Source organism: Mesoplodon mirus (assembly GCF_964341445.2).
Source record: "Mesoplodon mirus genome assembly, chromosome: 11".
NCBI classification, from domain to species: domain Eukaryota; kingdom Metazoa; phylum Chordata; class Mammalia; order Artiodactyla; family Ziphiidae; genus Mesoplodon; species Mesoplodon mirus.
In genome coordinates, this window is record NC_138987.1 from 3552828 (window position 1) to 3572190 (window position 19363).

At 42.2% G+C, this 19363-nt stretch overlaps 2 protein-coding genes across 5 annotated transcripts in view; both read right to left on the reverse strand.

The window, feature by feature from the left end:
* Positions 1 to 362: 362 nt before the first annotated feature.
* PHLDA1 (pleckstrin homology like domain family A member 1) lies at positions 363 to 2752 on the reverse strand. Its single transcript, XM_082636131.1, has 2 exons — positions 1317 to 2752; positions 363 to 874 (listed from the first exon to the last, which is right to left on the reverse strand). Exon 1 carries the CDS (start codon positions 2447 to 2449, stop codon positions 1343 to 1345), a length of 1107 nt encoding a protein of 368 aa, XP_082492257.1. The 5' UTR covers positions 2450 to 2752; the 3' UTR covers positions 363 to 874; positions 1317 to 1342.
* A 14650-nt stretch (positions 2753 to 17402) lies between these two features.
* The window catches only part of NAP1L1 (nucleosome assembly protein 1 like 1), a 32579-nt gene continuing 30618 nt past the window's right edge, over positions 17403 to 19363 (reverse strand). For 2 of the 4 annotated variants that reach the window (XM_082634590.1, XM_082634587.1), the window contains one exon: positions 17605 to 18285. In XM_082634590.1, coding sequence (XP_082490716.1) covers positions 18250 to 18285 — 36 coding nt within the window. In that variant the 3' untranslated portion in view covers positions 17605 to 18249. Of the gene's footprint in view, positions 17526 to 17604; positions 18286 to 19363 lie in introns of those variants that run through there. The other 2 variants (XM_082634589.1, XM_082634588.1) reach the window with 2 other exon arrangements.

The following is a 19363-nucleotide window of genomic DNA, read 5'->3' on the forward strand; positions in this document are numbered from 1 at the left end:
GAATAATTCTTTTCCCCCACTATGTTTTTTGAAATGAAACACCTAATGCATTCATACTGAGAAATCATAGAAAACTCCTTATTAAACCCTTCACACATAGATAATCTAAGAAAGCCTTTTCCTACAGCAGACCCAGCCCTCCTTGTATATTCAGGATATGATCATCTTGCCATCAGCTGGGTTATGTTTGAAATATTCTGAATCAGCTATCATTACTACTGATTTCCTTTTAGAAAAAGCAATTCGATTTTTATAATTACACAATTCTGAACATTTAGCTTCTTTAAACTTCCATTCTACACAAAATATGTGTCGAAGGAAAAAGAAACTCAAAAGAAAAGAAGAAGAAAGAAAACTCCACATAGTATCACAGAGTTTAATTTCAACCACCTGGTATAACATTTAAGTGTCAGACCTTCTGAAAAAGAATTCTTGATGTGTTCCCTTCACCACCCTTTTACTTTCTTCTTTCCCAAGATTAGAACTTACTAGGGAATAGGTTTTTGAAAATAAAGTTTCTTTTTTGGAAAATGGCCTACATTCAGAAATGTCTCAGAACAAGCATTTTAAAAAAAAACTAATAAATAATCATAAATCAAAATACATTAAAATAACATTACAGTACATCATCGCTCCTAAAAGGTCCACCATACTGGAAGATCCTCTCATAGGTTCATAAATAAAGCCTCTGGACTCGAAATCATTTCCTGCATTGTGATGAAGACTATGCAGAATAACTAAGAGGAATCGTCAAGTTATCGGTCGTATTCTGTCCAAACTACTTGGTCTGGTGCGGGCGGGGCGACTGTTTTGTTTTCGATCCAAGTGAAGACAATAGAAAGGTGCTCGTCCCACTTCCTCAAGTCCTCACAACCTGGAAAGAAATGACACGGATTGAAGTGGCTCGGACTCCTACAAGACCCAGTTCTCTTCGGGCCTGTCCCGTGGACAAAGCGAGCTCAGAAGGACACCGGGGTCGCTCCCTCGAGTCTCCAGACACACTCAAGTGGCGCTGGTGACAAGGAGAGAAGCTGCGGCGTCGCTGGGGAGCGCACCAGTGAACACGCGTGGGTCAGCGTGGGCGGGCAGGCGGGCGATCAGGAGAACTTCCTGCGCCGCCCGAACCCCGCACCCTCCCCTCTCTGCCCCGCCTCTCCCGGCTCCAGCTTGTTCCCTTCTTTCCGCCTCCCAGAAACCTGCATTAATTTCTCATTTTTCCACCCAAGATCCGAACGGGGGAAAAGGCTTCCTACCGCTACCACCCCCAGCCCCACTCCTCGGAACCTCCCTCGGGAGCCGAGCTGCCGGGACCTTACCTCGTCTGGCCCGGGTGCTGCCCTCTTCAGGCAGAGTTGGAGGTGCTACGGAGAAGCCGGTGGCCGTGCGGCTGCGAGAGCGGTAGTGGGTGCGGGTGCGGATGTGGGTGCGAACGCAAGTGCGGATGCGGATACGGATGGAGCGGCTGCGGCTGCGGCTGCGGCTGGGGCTTGGGTTGGGGCTGCGGCTGCGGCGGGGCTTGGGGGTGGGACTGGGGCTGAAGCTGCGGCTGCGGCGGCTGCTGCTGGACCAGGTGCTGCTGCTTCTGCCGCGTGGACTTGACCGCCAGGATGGCCTGACGATTCTTGTACTGCACCATCTGCAGCGTGATCTCCGCGTTCCAGCCCTGGTCCTGCGGGCACCGAAAGTCGATTTCCTTGCCCTCGGCCATCACCACAGTGAAGTACATATACTTGCCTTTGCGCTCCACGCAGTCCACGGTCTTCATGTTGGAAAAGTGCAATTCCTTCAGCTTGACGGGCGGCTCGAGGCTGCCCACAGCGGGGCCTCCGGGTCGGGATGGCTCGGCCGGCCCCGGCCCGGGCTGCTGCTGCTGGTGTGGCAGCTGTTTGGGCGGGATGAGCAGCAGCCCCTCCTCAGTAAGGATACAGCACTTTTTCTTCCAGAGCTGCAGCAACCCGTCGCTGCGCTTCTCCAACACACCCTCCTTCAGCGCCTTGCAGCCGCTGCTCTCCAACATCCTCCCGGCATAGGGGGGGCCGCCGCTCGGCTCGGCCTCTCCTCTTCCAGCCGCCCGGGCCGGGGCGGGCAGCAGCAGCCGCGCGCCGTCCTCGCCCCAACGGCTCCCGCGGCCGCCCGCCCGGAGCGCGCAGCAGAGGCTAACGCGCAGGAAGCAGAGCGGCGGCGGCGGCGGCGGTTCCTCGGGGTCCGGGCAGCAGGGCAGCCGCGTCCTGATGCGCCACAAGGTCCGGGAGCTGCGAGCCGCCGGGCCTCTGCCGTCCTCTTGCGAGCGCTCACTGAAGGGCTCTGGCCGGGCCCCCTCGCGGCGCTTTTGAATGGGCCATCCCCCCCACCCCCGAGTGACACCCAGCGGAAAAGGCGGCTCCTGGCGCCCGCGCCGCGGGGGAAAGCCCAGCTCCGAAAGGCACTCCGCCGCCGGCGCACGCCTCATTAACTTGGGGCCTTTCCAAAGCCGGCCGCGTCCACGCCCCCCGCGTCCCTTGCTCCGCCTCTCACCGCCCACTCGCTTCCGCGCTCCTTCCCCGGGATGGCTGCAGGGACCCGAGCCCCGGAAACTCCTCTCCTCCGCCGGGGGCCACAGCCGAGGGCGCCCGAGATGGCCAGCGAAGGATGCCGAGGCGCAGAGGGCGCCGAGAGGCCATCCCCAGCCGTCCCGCTTCTCCTCCCGGTGGGGCTCTCTGCTAACAGCCTCAGAAAATGAGGATGGGGCTGCGAGGACGGGTACAGCTACCACAGTGCCTGGTACGCCAAGCTGACCCTCTGCCATTGGGAACCCAGCCCTGGGGATTGGCGCTGCCTGGGCGAGCAAGGAGCCTGGGGGTGAGGCTCGCGAGCCGCGGAGTCCCGTGGAAGCGTACCTCCCCCGGACACTACGTAAACATCTTAGTGCACAAAGGCCGAGAGGACACGGTGCCTTTACACTCAGATTCGCTTACGGTCACTAACTAGCTCTTGTTGGAGCCGAAGGGGCGATTGTTAAAGCAACAGCGCTACCGTCTGTTCCCGTTTGGAAGGGGACCACTTCGGAGGGCATCTCGCCTTCCTTTTCTCGAGCCAGGAGCGCGGGCACTGCCAATCTTTACCCGTGACACAAGCGCTCTAGCTTCCTTCTTGACCCATCCGTACAGCCCACAATATCTCACAACAGTAATTCAACTCTAACGACAAATTCAGGTAATGCCCGGTCCCAACACTTTAAGGCAGCTTAGCCTTCCAAACGGCAGGCTAGCCTCCGCGGGTCCCTCTCTTTGCAAACGCCTAACGGGTCAGATCTCTTGTAATCTCATTTATCTGTAACCTGGGGAAAGTAATGCGGTACTCGCCCCTAGCTCCCTCCTACTCCATTTAAACAATGTCTATAGAAATTCTGGGAAACAAGGCAGAATAAAGAGCCTAAGCCGAGACCAAATCTCTTGGGGGAAATGTATTAAGTAAACAGAGAACCCCAACTATGTACCGACCCTGAAAATACGAAGAATTACACAAAGAAGAAATAAATCGGTGGTGGATAAGTCAGAGTTGGCCAAGGTAAGAGGAAAGGCTGCTACTTGAACTCAAGAAGGACGAAGGGAGAGTTTAGCTCATCTGTAGTTGCATCAGGCTGGAGCAAAGAATTCAAAGGCGGAGAAGGGAGAGAGGTGCTTGGAGAGCAGAGAGATTCAAAGTCTTTGTGCGTCACGCTTAAGAAATTCCAGGTTTATCCCAAGGTAATCGAGAACGGAGGATAACTTTTAAACACGGGAGGGTCCTGAATCTTAATCTAAGGAACAATGTTTCAGCAAATGGGACAATTCCAGCACAATCCTGAGACCCACTCAATTGCACTTAGTGGGCTCTCGGGGCCTTCACATTGTTGATGGATTAGTCTTTTAAGGAGAAAGGCAAAGTCATGTAAAGATTTCTTTACATGATTACATTTTTAAAAGGTTACATTTTTAAAAAATTCTGTATACCAATGAATGACAAACACTGCACCTAACATCTCAGTTTCTCCCCTGCCTTTGCAGGACAAGTGAGCATTCCAGAGAATTTCCACATGACCAGCTGTTCATCTTTAACAGAATGCCATTCTTCAGCTCATTTAGAAAGGATACTTCCTTTAAATGTGTAATTCAGAGTCTCTGAGGGCAGGTGTAGTTGGGAAAGACATTTCATATGGAAAATTGATACTATACAAACTGAACTGGGTAAAACATTAAGATGTATTCTGGAAGCCCAAGCCATTTTCTTGAGAAACACAACATTTGGTGTTCCTATCCTTCTGCAGTTTATCAGGATGCAACAAATGCATCCTATCTAAGCTACTTCACAATGTCTGAACGACCAGCAGCACGATTTTCAAAAGCACTTGTTATAATTAGAGACTTTAAAACTCAGAATTTCCAGTTGGGTATTTCACAACTTACTGACTTTGTGAACAGCTCAGAAGTATAGTTTGCCTTCTCCAACCACAGTGCAACTGATTATTGGAAATCTCAGTAGTATAATATAGGAATCTTGTAAATATGTGACAACTTTGCTCTTAATTTCACCAGTCACCACCAACTCACAAAAATGGCCATATTACCATTTTTAAGACAAATCTGCAGAAAATGAATTACAGGAAATAACTGCCCCCCCCCAAAAAAACCCACAACTTCAGTTGTAGATAATGAAAACCTACGAATGTCACTTAACAATTACTAAACTTTAGAAAGCTAGCTAACAAGTCATTGCTTTGGTAAACAAGTCTGAAAAGGCTCAAATCAAAGTGGATATTATGGCCGGCTGCATCAAGTTGTGTATCAGCAGCATCTGAGAGTTGATCATCTTCTGCTCTAGGATAGTTCTTCACTGGCTTCGAGGACATCACTTAGCTTTCCTCCCACCTCCCTGGTCATTGTCTGTCTCCTCTACAGGTTCCTCCTCTTTCCAATCTTTTGAGTGCCCCAAAGCTCAGCCCTTGGCTCTTTTACCTACACTCACTCCCTTGATCTCATCCAGCCTTATTATTTTCAATAAGATCTATATGCCCAAGACTCCCAAATTTATATCCAGCTGCTTGTTGCCAAAGAATAAAACAAAGACTACCAAAGTTAAAAAATAACACCCCCAGGCAAGGGAACACATACTGGTGAAGACATGCACTGAGTAGTTCGCTAGAGGGAAAAGTCTGAGGGGATTTTGGATCACAGAAAGCATGGTTCATAGAGCTTCTGCAAATAAAAAAATAGCATGCCGGCTAGGATGGAGTCCATAGGCTTATATATGACTGGTTAAAGCAAATTCCTGGGTAGAACTGGTTCAGTAAGGGTCTGAAGTCAAAGTTCATGGTTTTTTTTTAAAGAGCCTTAGCTGGTTAGAATGGCTGTAATGAAAGATACCCTTCAGTTTTTATATATTCCAGGCCACTGTTACTGTAAATTGAATTTTTTCCTTTTCCCTTTCTCTACAGTACTATTTGGGTGTCTAATAGAGAACTAGAATATATGCACTCCAAACTTATCTCCTCACCCTGACCTGTTCTACTTACCTGCAGTCCCCCTCTCAGTTGATGGCAATTCTATCTGTACAGTTGCTCAGGCCAAAACCCTTGCAGCAGTACTGCCCTTAGAACAAGACAAAAGGAGCCCCGAGCTTTGAAGAGCCAGTACTACATGCCTATCTGGAACTCATACTTGTTCTAGACTACACTCCAGGTACTCACTCCAAATACCCTGCCTAAATGACCTCGGCTATTTCAGAGTATTACATGACCACTGTGTGCACTGGTGTGTGAGGTAGGTGGACAGATTGTGAACATGCAGGCTAGGAATGTCCACACAAACGTGCAGGAGGCCCCTTGCCATACAATTCAGAGGCAGGGGTGGGAAGACAAGGAAAGTGGCACACAGGCAGAAGATCAGCTTCCTCTCAAGAAAGGAAGTTTTAAGGATCTGAATTTCAAACCTGGACCTCCAGGTACTTGTGAAGGTGTGTTTGGCAGGATAGTAGTGTGGGACATATCTTCGTTGAATAGAACTTTACAATATTGAATCACTGGCATCTCCACTGCACTCCTACCCCAGGACAGCAGATGTTTAGGAGCACGCCTGCCGTGCAAAAATCCTTTACTCGCTTTCCAGTACCCAATCCACAAATTGAGTCAAGAGATCCCATCGGTTATGCCTTCGAACCACATCTGTATTCTGTCCACTTCTCTCCACTTCGTCACCACCCTGATCATCTCTCCCCCGAAATACTGCCATGGCCTCCCCGATTCTACCCTTGTTGTCTTATCACCTATATTATCATCTATTTAAGACATCCCAATCACTTTCTTCAAGTCTCTGCTCACATGTCATCTCAATGAGGGCTTTCCTAATCGCTCTAAAACTGCAACCACCCTATTTCCCTTAATTTTTCCCATAGCATGCATTACCTCCTAACATAACTGAATAATTTATAATGCCTATTGCTTATTTCTGTTCCCATTCCTAGAGAATGTCAGTTCTTCCAAGAGGTCAAAGATCATTGTTTTGATATGTCCCAATCACCTAATACATTTCTTGGCACACAGGAGCTCAACATATGTAGAAATATTAAGTTGACTCAAAAGCCCGTATCTGTCATAAAAAGAAAATGTCTTCAAATGCTTGATTTTTCATAATGCATCCTACTTTTTAAAGTTTTCAAACTGTAACAATTTATGAAAAGACTTCTAAAACTTGCCATACCAATACATGTATTTGGTAATAGTTTTTTTTTTAGTAAGTTTATTTTTGGCTGCGTTGGGTCCCTGTTGCCGCGGTGCGCGGGCCTCCCACTGAGGTGGCTTCTCCTGTTGCGAGCATGGGCTTTAGGGGCACGGGTTTCAGCAGCCGTGGCACTAGGGGCTCAGTAGTTGTAGTCTGCAGGCTCCAGAGCGCAAGCTCAGCAGCTGTGGCACACGGGCCCAGCTGCTCCGAGGCATGTGGGATCTTCCCAGACCAGGGCTCAAACCTGCGTTCCCTGCATTGGCAGGCGGATTCCCAACCACTGCGCCACCAGGGAAGCCCCGGTGATAGTTTTAAAAAATTGAATTAACTATACATGCTAGGCCTCTCTGAACTTTAAATGCTACTATAGTCTATAAATGCTATCTAAAATACGTCCTACAAACCTTCCTTTTCCCGAGCAGCATGCAGCTTAATATTGAGAGATTATTTATACATCATCCTATTGCTTGCTAGTAAGAGTAATCAAAAAAAAAAAAACCATAGTAATGGAACTGAATTGATAGAATTTCCTTAGTTGGCAGATACCTTAGAAGTTCATTAATACTGGCTTAAAGACATTTAACAGAAGTTATAAAGTTATAGTGTTTACTTCCATTTACAACTTGATTACAAGATTATAAAGCTTTTAATCTATACACTTCCTAATTTGCAATATAAAGTAGAAACTCATGAAAAATATCATTATTAAAGATTTGGATAAAGTTCAAATGTCTTTTAAGAAATAGTTAAAAGCCAAGTAATCATGAAAATACAAGTCAGGTCACCTTCATTAGTGCATAAAGGCCTGCGTTCAGACTGCAATTTAGACTTCTTAGCCATTCATGTCTTCATTTTTAAAAATTCTATTCAGTAAAAATTTTATAAAGATTCTTATTTCCAAAATGCTGAGATGAAAAGGTTAACAACTCAACTGAATACAGAACTATTTTTCTTCACAGATGCGTCCCTCTAGCTGCCTTCCTTTTCACCCCAAGTTGATGAACTGTGCCTCCTAGTGACCAATTTGTATAACACAGCTTAGAGCAATTGAGAATTGTGTTCAAAACAGGGCTATTACAACCCGTTTACAGATCACACACTGTCAATCAGCCGTCTCTGTCCTTTCTATTGTGCCAACAGCCTAATTTTGGGTTCTCATTTCTCTCATTCACGCTCTTCTAACAGCCCAGCCACTCGAATCCACACTAATACACTACACTGCCACCACTTCCATTCCTAAATCATGATAGAAAAATGTCGGTCTCCTCCTGTCCATGTAAGAGAACATCCCAACTCCTTATTCTAGCATGAAAAGCCCTCCACAGAAATGTAAGGCCCTACCTGCCCTTACAATGTAGACTCTCCTTCCACTCAACCCTAAGTGAGCTCGTCACTTATCCACTTTGTGCTGTGTTTGCTTTTCCCAAACCTCAGGAACAATTTGAGCAGGCAACACTGTACTGATACGGGCTTCTGGGTCTTCAGGGATGGCAGCAGAGAAGCACCAGGTACTTCAGTGACTGACAGTGGAAGCACTGGTAAACTTGTCTGCAGGTTTACTTTGAGCATTGCCCTGGCAGATTAGCATCCAAGCCTCTGCCTTCCAGTAACAGCCCATAAACACCTAATGTCCTAAACCTACTTCTACTCAAACTAGGTAAATGCTCCTGTTGCCTGGAACTCAAATACCTGACGGATAGCCAGTGGGCAAATCTCTCCTTTTAAGGGACTAGAATACATGGGGGAACTCCCTCTTTTGTAGTCTTCTTTTACAACATAGCACACAGTCTGAGAACAGACTTCAGTTTGATCACTGATACCTGCAAAAAAATGAATAAATCAGTAAATAAGCAAAGGCCTTTTTTAGGTGGTAGAGGAGGAAAAGTAAAAGCAGTGAGTATAGAGAATTCCTTCCAAAAATTCAAGGATACAGGAAAACAGGTGGTATGATAAACTTGCTTGGGTGCTGCTGTAAATGGCAAGGCTACTTTAGAAGAGGAACTCAGGTTTCAAAGACCAAGACTGCAGGGTGGAGGGTGCATCACCGATGACAGCTGACAGAGAACCAAAGAGCAAAAGAGATGGAATAAAAGAATTCTGTGGGGTGGCCAGGCCCAGAAAGATGGAGGAACACTTTTTACCAAAGAGAGAACCCAGGAAACCTTTTTATGGCAAGCTTCCACACTGCCACTAAACCTAAGAGGAAAAGCGAGGCCCCAGGTGAGAGGCAACAAAATCGCCACACAACGCATGACTACAAACGATTTAACTCTCAGCATCCTTTAACAGATCAGAAACTGGAACATTCAGCAGTTCTTGTTTCTAATGAGATTCTATTTACACTTTTGCTTAAGTCATTGTCTCAACTTCACTTGTGTACGCAGGGGTTCTGGGAAAGATTATCACGTAAGACAAAGCGAAAGATGGCTAAGACTCCAATCAGAACTCATCTTCGGGTTGTATTCCTAAATCACCTTTCTGGAACTGGTTTACTTATTTCTGAAATGCAGCCGTTTGCCTCCTGTTTTCCAGGATATCCTAAATCCTTTACTAAACCTGAAGCTCTTCAGCGTGCATGGCTGACGTGGCTGGGATCCCAGCCTTTGCTCCACCCAGGGTCTACTGTATCAAGCAGCCCCGCGTTTGTGCTGAAAGCGCACATCGTAAGCCCATCTCTAGAGATGGCTGGATGCCAGGAGTCTTTTGCCTCCTTCAGCCCCGCCTGCTGCCTAAAACCTGCTAATGATGGGTACGAGTGGCTGCAGCCATTTCAGACGATAAAGCAACTTTAAAGGCGGAAGCCATGTGTCAAGGAAAACAAAGCAGAGGATGAAGCTCTCAGAGCACGTGGGAGCAACGGTAGAGGCCAGATCAGCTGACATCAAACACTGACTCTAACAAAGATCAGCTGGGCAGCCCCGTTATTTACCTTTTACCCTTACATGTCGAGAGGGAATAATTACCATTTTCAAACAAGTATTAAGATTAAATAAAACATTATTTCTATTACCTTAAATGGCTGAATACACATTTGGGTGTTTTTTTAATGCTGATTAAGATTTATAATGCAAAGTCCCACCTAGTCTGAAATACAAACAGTAGAGCAATGAAGCTTTCTTCTGAACCCCAAACTATGTAATATACCCAACCTTTGAAAAGAAATATGTACCTAATGGTCATCGTATACTTACCATTTACGGTTCTTTTACTAATCAAGCTTGACATTTTAATGATCAGAGTGAGCTAATTATGTGTACATTTGGTTACCTCAATTGTCCAGATAAATTCAAATGATAAGATTCCAGTATAATAAAGTAAAACATTCTTTCTCCATAAACAGGCGTACAATACATACTTTAACCTTTCCTGATGTTTCATTTTGGGAAACTATTGTAGCTTTTGTTTTATCAATACTATTATAGCCAACTGTATTTTCCAAAGACAAACTGTGGCCACTACAAGATTCCAGTTCCTCTCACCTTCCCCAAACTATATCATTCCTCCAGCAAGATGTAGAGTCCTCTCCCATTAAACCCTGGTGGGTTTGACTATAACCAATAGAGTACAGAAGTGATGACTTCCCAGGGTAGGATAAAACTTTGCCTAATTCTTGGAACCCAGCCACCATGCTGTGAAACAGTGTCTAGGTAGAGTTCTAGCCACAACCCAGCTGAAGTCTCATCCAGCACTGACCACCTGTGTATGAAGAGCCTTCAGATGATTCTCGTCCCCATCCTTCAAAGCTGCCCCTAATGAGACTCAGTAGAGCAGAAATGAACTACCCAAGCACAGTCAGCAAAAATAAACCTTGTTGATGCTTTAAGTTTGGGGAGTGGCTTTTTTATGCAATATTAGGTAACTGCAACAATTGATTCAACTCTCCACATTCTCATAGCCCCTCTGAGTTCACAGAATATACACGGTCCAGTTTTGTGGTTTTATTGGTTTTCCTAAAATAAGCAACTCAGTATGCAGAAATGTGACAACTACAAAGGGACTTGGAGCATCTTGGTTGACTTAGGAGATTGAACTAATGAGAATCAGTCACTTGTTACATGGCCCCATACAGTATTATGGCTGGTAAATTGGAAGGAGTCCAGATAAACCCTACTCCATCTACGCACTGGCTGTATAAAAATTTCCTGTATAGCTACCATCTTCCTGGCTCCACACTGGAAATCAGAGAATCCAGCAGTGAACAAGCATTCCTAGAGTCCTCCTTGAACTGGCAAAACCAGTTCAGAACTAAAGAACCAAAAAAAAGTACGTGTTAATTCAATGAAACAGAGACTGTTGAGCTAATAAGGTATGGGCACAAGACCCAGAAGGAAGTGAAAGAAAAGACAGCCAAGCATAACTGAAAACAGTACAAATGTAGGTTAAACAGGGCAGGTTGCAGATATGCAAGCTGCTCTAAAGGTTCTAGGTCCACTCACCAAGCCAACTCAAACAGCAAAAAGACAACTAGCCTAATCCAGGTCTAAACCCACATCTGACCTGAAGACTGGCACTTCTCACTGTCCACCCACAAGGTCCAGGGATCCAGGTTAATAAATGTTTGGGATGGAAACGGATGGGCTAAATAATGACGACTTGGAAGTGTTGGAGCATGAGGTATCTAAATACAGTCAAACTTCATTTAGTTTTACCCTAGATGATTTCTGGACTTCACAAAAGGAAATAAGTCAGCATTTTTTTTTAATGAAATCAGATTTTGAAGACTGATTTTAGGTAAGGGGGATCAATTTTTTTTTTTTTGCGGTACGCAGGCCTCTCACTGCTGCGGCCTCTCCCGTTGCGGAGCACAGGCTCCGGACGCGCAGGCTCAGCGGCCATGGCTCACGGGTCCAGCCGCTCCGCGGCATGTGGGATCTTCCCGGACCGGGGCACGAACCCGTGTCCCCTGCATCGGCAGGCGGACTCTCAACCACTGTGCCACCAGAAAAGCCCAGGGATCAATTATTCTTTTCTTCTATTTTTCTTATCTCTTTATAAAAAACATCAAAAACCTTCAAAATGGGGGCATAAGTTTATATTTATTATCCAGTTTTAGTCTCAGGGTTCTTTTGTACACCAAGTAGGAACACCTCTTAGCCAGAAGCCATTTTGCCTTTAGAATCAACAACAAAAACAGAACAAAAAACCCCCAACTAATTCTGAAATTAACTGCCAGAACCTATTATGAAAGGTAATCCCAACCACAAATTCTAGGTTTTCTTATGTTTAGGAAGCATGTTTACTAATTGCTCATTATATATATCAGGTTCTAAGTACTCCCGAACTACTTCAAGAACTAATGTGTTCTCTCATCAGTGCCCACTACCATCTTTCACAAGACATCAAAATAGTGAAACTAAAAGAACAAGTGGTAGATTAACTCCGAAGCTTATATTTAACCATTCTACTATCCAATGTATCAACTATTTTATTCCCATATTCATTAAAAACAGATGGTAAGGGTCGTTTATTTAGGGCTGCCAAAGTTTCAGTCTAAAATCTTTTCCACTTTTATTCATGGTTTCTTATTCCTATAGAGCAACCTCACCTACTATTCCCAGCTGGATCAGCTACTACTAACCCCACCTGTTTGAAGGTAGTTACAAATATGTACTGGGGTAAGGCTGGGAAAAAAATCCTATTGTGTTGGATTAACTTTGAAATATTCAGTGTGTACTCAGTTTTTAATGTATTTCTTAAGTCTGTCACCTGAAAAGACCTAGAAATAATAAGTCACCTGAAAAGATCTAGAAATAATAACATCCCACGAACAAGCAAACCCATCACCTAGACTTGATTTCTAAGTACCACTCCCCATTAAAGGGAACCAGGGATCCTTGGGGAAATAGCCAGTTTCAGAGCTGGTACAAAAAGGCCCAAGATGATCCCAGAAAATCTTTCTGAGCTATAAAGTATGCAAGAGCTCAAATGATGAAGGACACACCAAAAGCACACAGGAACCAACTGTAAAAGGATACCATTGATCAAATCTGAGATGACTGAAGCATCAAAATGAACTATGATTACACAGTAAAATTTCCTGATTAATCATACTGTGATTCTGTAAGAATGTCTTCCTACTGAAAAAATACAGCATTTGAAGGCTAAAAGGGCACAATGTCTCCAACTCTGTCGAGTACTATAGAAAAAAGACATATGCATGAATATAGAATCATGTAGCAAAAACAATAAATGGTGATTCTGAGCAAAGAATGTACAGGAATTCTTTCAACTATTGTAATTTTAGAGTTAGAGAAAAGTTGCAATATCCATAAGGGCTTCCTTGCAAAAAGCAATCTGGAATTTAAGAGGATTCGTTGCAGATAGCCTTGAATCTATTATTTAAAAAACAAAAAACCCCCAAAACCTTCATCCCTTACTTTGACACTCTACCCTACTTTTAGACCCAGCCTCTAACCAGCCCCAATGTTCTTACCTACGAATGGTTGACTCTTAGTCTTAATCATGTCTTACTTTAAAGTTATCTTCATGGAAAAGCCATCCTCACTTGAAAACCCCTTTAAAAGGACTTCTACAGCTAAGCCTTCCATGGCTTTTCCCCTTATGTCATCCATTCTTTCACTGCCTTGAAAGTGCCATGGCTTGTCCTACTTCAGGACCGACCCTCATGGTGTGTCTCCTCTAAAACCTTCACCTGAACTGCTCTCTGCTCGGAGGCTCCACCCATCACTACACAAATTCCTACTCATCCGTGATTTCCCAGCTGAAAGCTCTTACATAAGATTTGAGTATTCTGGCAGAAACTTTTACCACTCCATGAAAGTTTCTGAGCAACAACTGCTTTAACTTCATTATGAATGGAAAAGTGAGTATTAATACTATGAAATCTGTCCACTTCTGGCACTTGAATTTTCCAACACATCGCCAGTTCCTTCTTTTTTTCAAACGTAAAATACATGAAGACCTAGCCTTTCTGAGGAACCGACAAGACAGCAGAAGTGGAAAGCAGCAGACCTTCCACGAGCTCACCTACTGTGGCCTGGACCTCGACCCACCGCTGGACACATCCTAGAAGCAGCTAAGGCAGCTTCATGGCGCGCGAGGCAGTGGCGGCGGCCGCACCGCCGCCTGCGGAGGAAACAGCACTGGCTGCCGAAGCGCCTGCGCAAGCTCGGTTATGCGGCACCGCCCAAGGAGAAGCCCGAGGTGGTCAACGCACCTGCGCAGCATGATCATCCTGCCCAACATGGCGGGCACGGTGGGCGTCTACAACGGCACAGACCTTCAACCAGGTGGAAATCAAGCCTGCGATAATAGAGCGCTACCGAGGCGAGTTCTAAATCACCCAAGAGCCAGCCCGTGAAGCACGGCCGGCACAGCACGGGGCCCCCCACCCCTCCCGCTCCATCCGCCTCAAACAGCCTGCCGGCCAATGAAGACGCAGACTTCTCTTTAAAAACAAAAAACACCCACACAGATGAAGAACTAAAAAGGACTGCTTTTAACTAACACATCCCCGAGTTTCAAAATAATAAAACTCAAAATAAGAGATCTACAAAAGCTATAAACTCTTATTTCTCAATATGAAAATTAAGCAATTTGATTAACAACTTATTTCCTGCTGGCAATTTATTATTTCTAAATTGTTATGCTCCGTTTTCTCATTTACTTTACACTTAAGAAAATTAAGTCAATACCTCAATTCTTTAAAAAACTGAAAAACAAATTATGGTATATAACGTCAAATGGAAGAAACACAAGATAGCGCGTATATTGTATTTTTTGAAAATATAATTAACTGAATACAATTTGTTTTCTAATAAACATTTATCCTTAAATAAAGTAATTCTACACTCCAACAAAGATGTTCCCATTTCTCTGAAGTAAGTAATCCTTAATTAATCCAAAAACTTGGCTTTTTCTCCAAGTTATATTTTTAGCATCTGGACTTTTAAACCAGTATACAAATATCACCACTATATAAGTTAATCTCAGTTAATTTCATCTTTGTCATTTACATTTACTTTTCAGCTATTAGAGACTTAGTGCTTTAAGTAGCAAACTACCTTAATTATAAACACGGATTTTCAAAACAAAATCCAGTTCACAATTACCAAGTATATACAGTGCAGATTAAAATCTACGTGAGCATATGATTTCTTTCCTAAGGTTCCTATAAAGAATGTATGCTTCTTCTATCCATTAATTCTGTACATCGAAATAACATTTGCCTTGATTTAAATAGTCAAAAATATAAAGGCTAAAATTTTTATAAGACTAACTCATAAAAAAGGACTCAAATTCTAAACCAAGCCCTAAAACCAAGCAAAGAATATTTGAATATTAAATAGTTTAATATTTCTGCATGGTACAATGAGGTTTTCACAATGATTCAGTTTTATTTTTATTTTCAATGATGGGAATGGCCTACAACTCAGATAACCCACAAATTCACTGTCTTACAAGCAGCAGTAATATACAGTTAATTCAGTTATCTTAAGGGCCTTATCAAATACACCAATCAATACCATTAACCCGTTCACAGAATAATTAAAATGTATCTAAGCTAATGTGTCCTTTTAAGGTTTATGTGTTGTTATTAAACGTGTTAAAAAGGAAACAGAGGTAGAATCCCACGTTTTAAAGCACTACTCTGTAAGCCAATTCCACACAATTAAGACATTTTTATGCCACATAAATACTAATACAGCTTCAGTGAATTAGATAAAATAACGTTCAGAGATCCATGTTAAACTAAAAACCAATCAATTTATGGAACTGTTGTTCTCTGCTTATAACCATATTTGAATAAAAAGAAAAAAATTTAAGCATTACTTTACAGGTGATCATATGGGATTTTACCATTTCTAAAAAGAAATAGTTAGAGGAGAACTTGGTAGTCACTGCCTGGGCTAGAGAATACTATAAACTGAAAATGTAAAGACAAAATTCGAAGGGCCTCAAAAACATCTAGAGTTAACTCAGAGTATGATCTGTAGAACGAGGGAATTCCTTTCTGTCTAGTCTTCCAATAACAAACACGATTTAGCAGAGCTCGGGAGGTTGCTCTTAAAATGACACACTTTACAGGCCAGCATGGCCTAAGCATTGAACAGCCTACTCAAAACATCTCTACTCTCCACTCTTTCAAGAACAACAACAAAAAAAGTATATACTCATTCTTTTTTAAAAACCACCCAAAATATCACCAGTACATTTTATAAAATTAAATGCAATTTTATTAAGGATTTCAAATTACATATGTCAAATTTCTAGAATGGAATAGAACCATTTTGAAACTGGAGAGATGGCATAGATGAACACTGATATCCCTTGAAACTCCAACTTTATTTAAAAAAACAATTCCTCTGCAAACCACATTCCCCCTTATATAACAAGACGAAATAGTATCTAACTCTTCACTTTGGCAACAGCTATTTCCTAAAGGAATGAAAAAAAAGATAGTGATCTTGCTACTTCTTTAAGTTCATTAAAAATGGGATTCTATCTTTAGATTAAAAATTTTCAGTTCAGAAAAAGCTGTGTTCAGGTGAGCTATGGGTACAAAGGAAAAAAAAAAGTCACAGAATGTCTAATCAAAACAACCAAAATCATTTTGAAAATAAAGAGGAAAAACAGGTGTTTTCATGGCATGTTCCCCTTTTCCCCCCTATAAGCTACTGCAATTGGTTAAGGATTTCCAGTAGTTAATTAAAATCTCAGGAGAGAAGCAGACAGTACTATACAAAGAACACAATGGGTTTACATTCCAAGACCTTAATACTAAATTTTTAAAACAGAAGCTCTATCGCCTCTAAAAAGGAACGCAATGTAATTTTATTAATATAGCAGGAACTCTAAGGCCTTCCTATAATTACAACCCAATTAGTCCATCCTCACTGTCAAAGCTTTAAAGTTCATCCCCAAAAGTAACAGTAATTAGCCTGAGGTATTTTAAACGTGGCTCTACAGTCTCTAATTTAATGGCATTTCCCCCCTCTAAAAATGGTCTTATTTCTACTTTAGTCCCATGGTATCTGCAGTATTTACTACAATATGGTCATAATTAAAAGAGCTGGAAAAAAATTCTTGGACCTTTTCAAACAGTTGCGCTTCCATTCACTTCTATTAAAATAGGAGCCACACAAATATGTGCAAGGGTTGCCTGACTGGATCCAGAACAAAGGTCCTTAATCTTTGTTTTCCAGTTTAACTATCAGACCTTGGTATAAATAAAATGCTGAATATCATACATTTGTGGTACAAATAGGTCCAAACTTTTGAGCTTTTGATGAGACTGAGAAACATTTCATAAAATTTAACTTAATATGCCTTAACACATCTGTGAGGTAGTTAAGTAAACAGTACTACCCATTTTAATACATAGTAAAACAAAAGGCGTGGGTAAATGACACACTCATACTTTAAGGAATAAGAATTGGAATTAACTGTAGAGGCTTGGGGCCTTTTATCTAGTTCTGACCAAAGGAAATAAAATTTACCCTTTTAATCTTTCAATTAAAAACATTAAATCATTTAAGATTTTGTTTTCTTTTTTAATACTCTCTCATTAGTAGATGTAGTACCTCTTCCAAAGTTGGCACCCTTTTCTTCAATAATGCGGTAAACTGGGTACATAATTTAAGCTAGGCCTCTGCTTCTACCTGAATTAGTACAAAATTAAGACATTATATCTCTGGAGAACTAAAATTATATTTGACATTTTTATTTTAGGCTGCAAAAACAAAAACGAGCAAACAAACAACAAAAAACTTGAAACAGGCTTGTCAAATGATGTAAATTCATCCTTTCCAGGGAAGCAGAAGGTAGACCCTACCACAAAGAAAAGATGCTTAGTTAATGGAGGTTAAATGTAAAAAGTACAGTTAAAATAAAAATAATGAGACTTAACTTCTGAAAATACTAGGTTTTATTCACCTCCCCGTGGTAACCAATAAGCATACTATTAGTTAGTAAGATTTCTTTATAGTAACTGTCACCTGAAATACAAAACTCCATTAACAATCTCAGTTATCAGGTGAGGTCTTACTGGAAATTCTTAACCATACACTTGTCTTGACAAGTGGTGTTTTTGAAATGCTGAATGGTCTTAGTATAAAAGCCACTGTATTTCTGTAACAAAGTAATGAAAGGCAGGGCTAGTGCAGGCGGACGTAAACCCATTCAACTACCGCTGAAACAATGCTGTGGTTCTTCAGGAAAAAAATTAGCAAGACGAAAAATCCGGTTCCTTTCACAGTGCTGTTCATTTCCATAACCGTAGTCTAATAGTTACAAGATAAAAATACTCCAGGAAGAACCAAATATGTAGCAATGAACAAACATGCGTGAGAGACTTTGTGCATTCAATGTATCTGGCAGAAAAACTAGTTAAAATGCTAAGTAGAACAAATTTGGTCTTTAAAATATCAGTTCCTTTCCTTTAAAAAAAAACAAGTCTACCAAGAAAATACAAAAACATAAGGCTGTAAGTAAATAATAGTTGTGTTTAGGCTATTACAGTGCAGGTTATCCTCAAGGCCACATACATCCTGCTTCACTGCTGCTTGCACTCTGCTGGGTTTTGATCCTTCTGTTAAAGGAAAACAACAAGTCAATCTATCTTTTTCTACCTGCTTCAGTTTATTTTTCAATAGTAGTTAACTATCTTAATTATCATATTATCTCACTGTTCTGTCAAAATTTCTGCCAAATTTTAAAAAATAAATGATGGCAAATTATTTATTCAAACATTACCAAGTCACATATTTAAGAAAAAAAAATGTCATGAAGAACATAGGGGTAAGACAGGAATAAAGACACAGACCTACTAGAGAATGGACTTGAGGATATGGGGAGGGAGAAGGGTAAGCTGTGACAAAGTGAAAGAGCAGCATGGACATATATACACTACCAAACGTAAGGTAGATAGCTAGTGGGAAGCAGCTGCATAGCACAGGGAGATCAGCTCGGTGCTTTGTGACCGCCTGGAGGGGTGGGATAGGGAGGGTGGGAGAGAGAGACGCAAAAGGGAGGGGATATGGGAACATATGTATATGTATAACTGATTAAATTTGTTATAAAGCAAAAAAAAAATAAAAATTAAAAAAAAATTACCAAGTCACAAAAATGCTAAAAAATAAAAGCCCCCATTTTACATCGTAGAATGAACTCCATAAAGTGAACACATTAAGCTATCATCTTAAAATAGCCAAGCAATTTGTTAAGTCATATTACCAATTATTTTTGCCTTTTAATAGACCAGTTATTCTAAAATACTAATTCCATTTATACTTAGCCGTTAACACCAATTCATACCTATTAGAGTATGTGATTTTTTTAACTACCCTCTGTTACCTGCTCACTAGGTTAAAGTACCTTCTGAGTATTTTTACAGCATAAGCAAATGAATAAATACATTAAAGAGAAACCAGAAGTTCCAAATGAACTCTGATAACATACTAAGCATTCTGTGGGAGATAAAGTCCATAGGACAACTTCCCAGGAATAAGAAACTGGGACTCTCAGGTCTGGAGCAAAGAGATGACTGGGAGGACCTAAGAGTATTGCTCCCCCACTCCTGTGCACTCCTGCATTCAGATGATTTAAAAACTGACCTATGTTTGTAAGCTTTCCTTTGGGGAGAAAACCACCTGAAGAATACAAGCAAT